The sequence below is a fragment of the Pundamilia nyererei genome, unplaced genomic scaffold (genome assembly GCF_000239375.1).
Source record: "Pundamilia nyererei isolate P.nyererei 1_Seehausen unplaced genomic scaffold, PunNye1.0 scaffold00006, whole genome shotgun sequence".
Taxonomy (NCBI): domain Eukaryota; kingdom Metazoa; phylum Chordata; class Actinopteri; order Cichliformes; family Cichlidae; genus Pundamilia; species Pundamilia nyererei.
In genome coordinates this window covers 4,502,635-4,509,427 of record NW_005187407.1, presented here as the reverse complement: position 1 = coordinate 4,509,427, position 6,793 = coordinate 4,502,635, and the positions used below count along the sequence as shown (strand labels likewise).

The 6,793-nt window shown below is 41.9% G+C and overlaps 1 protein-coding gene across 1 annotated transcript in view; it reads left to right on the top strand.

The window, feature by feature from the left end:
• LOC102213986 (uncharacterized) overlaps positions 1 to 6,793 on the top strand; it is a 31,700-nt gene that overhangs the window by 16,492 nt on the left and 8,415 nt on the right. The window contains exon 4 of the mRNA XM_005722176.2: positions 2,362 to 2,558. Coding sequence (XP_005722233.1) covers positions 2,362 to 2,558 — 197 coding nt within the window. The remainder of the gene's footprint in view (positions 1 to 2,361; positions 2,559 to 6,793) is intronic.

The window sequence follows — 6,793 nt, the reverse complement described above, 5'->3', positions numbered from 1 at the left end:
CTCTATGCAGGAAACCCAAGTATGAATTCATTTTTGTGATCATGTACATGCTCAATCACCACCGCCACCACAAAAAAGCAAAAAAGAAGTGAGTTTAAGCCCTCTCTAAACACCTGCTGTGCACTCTTTGTTCATTCCAATATTCATACCATATCCTGACCTCAAGCAGTCACGCCATCACGTCTGATTTGTCTAATTCATATGGTGCACATAGTTTATTTCCACTCATGTGTTTTTGATCTCTCTGCACAGAATAAAGTACAGTCAGTTTGACTTTAGAATATTTCCTTTAACTCCACAAAGAGAACATTTGATGACCTCCCCTGTACCCTTGACGATAAGTTTTGACATCTCAGTATATATCAATACAGATGGGGTTTGACGACCATATGAATGATTTCCGGGTTTTTCCAGGGTAGTCGGATAGGCACAAACCACCCTCACTAACTTCTGATGAACACCCAGTCATTTTGATCTTTAAGCAGGCTGAAATATGACAGAAACCGCTTGGTTGAGAGTTCAAGGGCACATGTAGGCTTTCATGTGATATGTGTTTTCATGTGTCAAGGGTTTCCTTGTATTTGTTAGAAGAGATGCATAAAAAAGGACAACGTTAAAATAATAATCAAATTATTCACCTGTAATTAAAAGAGCTACGGGCAAATAAAAGCGTGCAAATCTGCCTCATATTTTGGTGTCGTCAGCACATTTTCCTCCAGGGAGGCATCTGATTTCAGTTTCTACTGACATGCAGCTATGTGACAAACAAAGCTGTACAGGTATGCAAACAAGGCTTGCCTATCACAAGTTTTTCCTGTAAAGTGTTGACCCAGATTGCGATCGCCTTCCTGGAAACCCCCCCCCCCCATTTTTTAATTTTTATTTTTTCCTTCTCCATTTTTGACACACATGAAAAGTAATTCTAGCTCATTATATAAGGTTTTGTGAAGTTGCAGAAAAATTACCTTTGGTTATCTTTGAAGGACTTCAATGTAGTTGATCAGCTCTTTCCAGAACTAATCAAGTTTGAGTTTCCTACACCAGTGCACTCCTGAACCAGATAAATGTAGGGAGGACTCCTCCCTGTTTTGAGCAAGATTACAATTTGAGATTAAAAATGTAATTCCATTTTTGAACAAATTAGCCTCTTTAGGTTTATAATAACTTATTCATTCTACTAGTTAATGACATTCTATACTTGTTTTACGATAGATAAGGGCTGTTCGGACACTCCCACTGCTCAACAGGACGAACTTCCTGCTTGTGTTGTGATCCTTGTCCTGTCGGAAACATGCCACACAAGTGTTTCTCGCTCATAGTCACTCTTTCCTCCTTGCTCGTTCACTCTCCTGCTCTCTCCCCGTCTCTCTTTCTCTCTCTCTGCACACAGTGGAAAACCTCCTTCAAAACATGTCTCACATCCTGTGCCATGCTTTAGTCGTGGTGATTCAGGCTTTGAAACTGTTCCCATGTCGAATATTAAAAAAGTAGAATAAAGGAGTCCGAAACCCACCCAAGTGTTTGCCTATCTATAGGTTTTGGTAAGATTGGACCTCATTCAGTTGTTTGTCTGAAGTTGGATGGCTTTCCATTATCTTTGGAAGTGGTTTGTTATTGTAGGCAGAGCTGTGGAACTTGAAGCTTTTGAATGAGCATGTTTTCCAGAGTGCCTTTGTCTGCCAACAGATTGTTGTCTTGGTAAAGATTTTAGCTGAACCAGCCACAGAGTCTGTTTTTGTTTGGATTGGGTATGTCCTATTTTTCCCTCTTAGAAGTGGCTCTTTCTAAAAGTGTGCCACAGATACATGCTGTTAGTATGTCAGATGTTTAATGTTTGGCACAATGGAAGATTTAGGAGGCGCGACAGGGGTTACAGCTACCCACTGGAAATAGTTTGAAGTCTTTAAAATCTCATGAAACACATTCTGTTTCACAGTACCTTTTTGGAAGTGCTTACCTGACATTAGCGAAACCATGAAATCACACCATTGTATTTCACTGTAGCGTCCTCACATTATTTTAAAAAAGGTGATAAATCTGTCAATCTGAAACATGCATGTGACAAACTCCTCTTTCTGAGGACCAAATAGATACAAGGAGACTGTGCATAGCGACAACTTCAGACTTTTATCAAATCTCTAATGTTCTCAGTCTGTAATCACAAATGTGCTGAACGTTTTCGTTGGGTGTCTCACCCTCTCGAGGCTTTCACTAGTTCACATACTCTACATTTGTGTTGGTGCATATTGCAGTTGCGGCTTGTGCAAACCTCTGCTGAAATGAATAGGTTCAACATCACAACGGCAACAGTGTGTCTTTAAATAAATGTGCTCTCTGCCTTTTTTTTTTTGTTTTCTGCAGATATGAGACGAGTTGTACGGCAGAGCAAATTCCGTCACGTCTTCGGCCAGGCGGTGAAGAATGACCAGTGCTACGATGATATCCGGGTCTCGAGGGTCACGTGGGACAGCGCCTTTTGTGCAGTGAACCCCAAGTTTGTCGCCCTAATTATTGAGGCCAGCGGTGGCGGAGCATTCCTCGTCCTCCCTCTGCACAAGGTGAGTTTATTATGTGTTGTGCGCCCTTTGGACTGGGCTGGGGTGTGCAAATGGAGTGAACTGAATGTGTAAGCATGGTTGCATCCACTTTTAAAAAATCGTATTCTTTATCATACTACATGATTTCAGTGCTCCCTGATTATATTTTGAGTAATATGAATATAAAGTTGAACTATAAACCTTTGGATTAATGTTTAACAGTGGGTTGTTTCACACAAGCCACGCAAGTACAATGCAAGCTACACTGTCTCCTGATCCTTGCCTCCATGTTGATGAGTTTTTGGATGTAAACAAATTAGCAGGGTACATGCCTTCCGTTTGTTTTTACCTTGTGTCATAATTAGGTCAGTTAAGGCGCAATAGAGGTCCAATGTCCTGGCATGTCCCACAAACCTCTTGGCTGCTGTTATGTTTGATAGTGGTGAATTGCTGCTTGCTTGTGTTTGTTTGTCAGCGTCAGGCAGTGGCCAAGTAGCAGGCCCTGACATAGAGTGACATAAGCACTGCAATGCTGTTGACAGATCTACCCTGGACCTGTAATTAGTGTACACCACTACACTGCCATGTCATATGAGCTAGCCCTGGCACTGGAGACTGGATCCTTAGGCCTGTCATCACACAGCTTAACACCTCTCAGCACCTCATTCAATACAAAGCTTGTACTGGAGGTGGGCTGCGAGCTCGAACCGGTTCACACTCCTCCTGGGTCCTCCTCTTTCTGTGTCTGTGTACTACTGAGCTTCCCTTTGCATGCCATGCTGCAGTACAGTAATGGTGTGTCTCCTGAACAAAGTCTACTTTCACTGCTGAATTTAAAAAAAAAAAAAAAAGTTTTCAGTGAGGTCTTTCTGTACAGCGAAAACCTCTAGGCAGTTTCCTCAATTGAGACTTTCAGATCTTCCCACGTATTTTCTTGTAACCCTGACAAACTAGTCCTTCAAATGTGAGTCTTTTCTTCATAGAGCAGCCCATGCTTTGAGGGCCTGGCGCTGAAAGGGGAATTCTGTTAGTTAAGATTTGTATGTATGCATGTTAAAGATACTTTGACATGTATTTGTGCCACCAAACCTGTTTTACAGATAACCATAATGGGAAAAGACAGTTATTAGAACCTACAACTAACATAAAGATTTAAGCTTCAATTAATTTATTTTTTTTCCTTTTAACTTCTATTTCAAGTCTTTATGACCTTACTATTCTCAAATGATTTTTTTTCTTTTTTCTGACAAAGCAGGTCCATCTGGAAATCTCAGTATAGCCTCAGCTGGCAATGCAGGTCTCAAAAGTGGGACAAGTCTGTTCTTGCAAATTGTATGACTAGACTGCAGAGCAGTGGATTGGTATTAAAGATTTGATCTCTGCACTTAACGCCATTGCTAAAAGACTACATGGAAAAAGCTATTTCTCAGTTATGAATGGATTACAAGTTTAAGTTTTGTGTAAATGAGCCTGTTTTTCTGTGTTCTCATTTATGCAGCTCTGCTTTGTGGATAAAACTCTTGAGTTACAGTTTTTTGGGTCTCATTCCACTTTTTTGCAAGGGTGCACATCCCCTCAGTGTCTTCAACCTCCCTCCCCTTTGGATTTCTAATTTGAGGGTGCATCTGTGCGGCCAACCCATCTGCCTGTGCTGTGTGGCTCCTAGTCTCTACGGGAAGCCAGCTGCTCTGGGCCTTTGTCCCAATGCTTACTCCCAGTACAGCCCTTTGTCATTACTCCACTTATGGGGGGGGTGCAGCAGGGGTGCATCGGGGGGGTGCAGCAGAAGTGTGATGATGCAATCTCTCCCCCCCCCCCCCCCGGTAATTAAGCTATAAGTAACTATGCACTGTCTTTGTTACTGTCATGCAAGCCCAGACGGGGGGAGCAATATTTCTTTTGTCCTCAAATTGCTTTTTTGGGTATATAAAAAGCATCACCTAAAATTCAGATCTGTGACCTGACCTCGTGGGGGTGGCTCTTTTTTGTGACTCACTAGGTTGTGGGTTAGTGCGGCAGGCCGCCCTGACTCAGCACAGCCACGAGTATTGTTGCCTCTTCCTGAGAGAAAAATGAGATTTATAGAGAGGGGATCAGATGTCTAGCTTTGCACATGTCATTCCCTTCCCTCATGCTTTCAATCTGTCCCTTTCTCATTCTTAGCTGGATGCCTGCTAATTTATTCCCTGATTTCCATATGAAGGAAGTTGTAGAAGTGAATACAGCAGCTAGCTCGTAATTGGGAGAAAAAATCCTGGTGGCTCCTCTCTGGTCAACACGAACGAAGAGCGAAGGATGAGTGAATTGTTACTGTGGATTTTAATTTATAGTCCTTTAAATCGAAATCTGATTTGTTCATCCTATGATGGGAGTGTTATAAAAAAAATCCTGCTCAATAAACACTTTTACCCAGCAACACCTTTATGTTCTAAGCACTTTACAGAAATCAAATTTGGAGTGTGGGTTTTAAATCAATGGTACCATTCATTCACTCTGCTGAGCCTGTGCCTGTTAGTAATCCTTGGGCATTTCTACAGTGACACGTTATTTCTCCTCTGTCTAATATTCACTAGGTTTTACTGCCTTTGTAGCTGCTTCCTGTGTCTTTATGCAAAAATGCACTGGGTGTGCATGATATCCAGGGTCTTTCCCCACACTTTGGTCATTTTGCTTCTGCCTTTGCCGCTTCTGCCTCTCAGTCCTGCTGACTGCAGATTTTACCATATATGGTCATTCACTGCTCCCTGCCTGACAGGCTTCCAAGACCATTTCCTCCCTGCCCTGCCATTGGCTGCTTCGTGCAGTGTAAGTACACATGTGAATTCTGGGATAGGCCGAAATATGAAGAGCGGCCAAGATGAGAGAATTGGGTTGGAGTCAGATGTTGTTTCTGTCAATGAGTCACTCACTGTATCCAAGTGCCGTATTTAAATATTTGAATGTGATAATCAGTATTACTCCTGGCTTTTTTCTTGAAGTAGCAAATCTTTAAAGAAAATTTTTAGAAAGAAATCTTTTTTTAGCTATTTATTTAGTTTGCAGCCATTTCTCATCTATCTACATCTGAATGCATTACCAACTTAACATATATATGTTCCAAGTATGTTTTAGCAGCTTTCAGCCAAAAGTGCAGAACTCTGTCACAGCATGTCCTCTGCTCATAATAGACGTGAGGAGAGTCCATCCCTCAGGGGGTGTAAAATATCTGTTTAGACGTACTAGAAGATAATGGAAGCTTTGATTTTTCATTTGAGTAATCTCTGTCACCAAAGATGCTGCAAAGATGTTGGCTGCAAAATATCTAATAATAAACTCTACACTATCTACAGGTATGCTTGCTTAATCTGTTCAGTGAAATACGGCTCTGGTTTACAGCCAGCTTTGCATTGTTCCTGGCCTATCATTCGGAGGTTGTAAATCTTGGGATAATGTTCCGTGTGTAACAGAGCCGCCGTTGCTACTTACTCCTCAGCTGTTTATCTCTACCTTAGCTCCTCGCCTCAGCTTTATAGGCTGAGACTTGCAAAAGTGGAAATTTCCATGAAGCTCTTAGCACTGGACGGCATGCATGTTAGTGGTGTGCATGTGTGAATCACATGTTGAGTTGCAAGGAGAGGAAGTGTGGTGTGCAGGCCTTGTGTGAATGAGAAGAATGTCCTCTTTTGCCTTCAGGGAATCTCGTTCATGCATTTTTCTTCTTTCTTTTTTTTTGTGTATGTTTCAGTGTTGTGCTTTGTATCCATCGGGTGTGATTCACCCTTATTTTCTGCAGCCTTACTTGTTGCTATGCAACCAGTTGTTTTCTAGGCCTCAGACATTCCTCTCAAAGGATTCAAATGTCTGTAGTGTAGTTATGGACATGTTAGGTATTCAGCAGTGAGCACAGTCGCTTGCTGCTCGTGTAGGCGTGGTTTATACTGGTGCAGTTTCTTGTTCCTCAAATGCTGACTTTTTTTTTTTTTTTTGCTGAGGTGTGGACAAGTTGCCTTATCACTGTACACTCCTCTGCTGAGGTGTTAAGGTCTTATACCTGCCTGAATACACAGGGCCTAAAGGTTGGGTTATTTACTGATCAAAGGTGCTGGGGATTACTGCCAATGTACAATTTGAATAATCTGTTGACCTACACCCAAACTTATGTTGTTGCTGAGATATGGTATTGGGTAGTATTTAAAACTGCCACGTGAAATGAGTTGGGTTCCTGCAGTATGACAGCAGGAAAGGGCCAGAGCACTGCTAGTTAGCGCATATATATA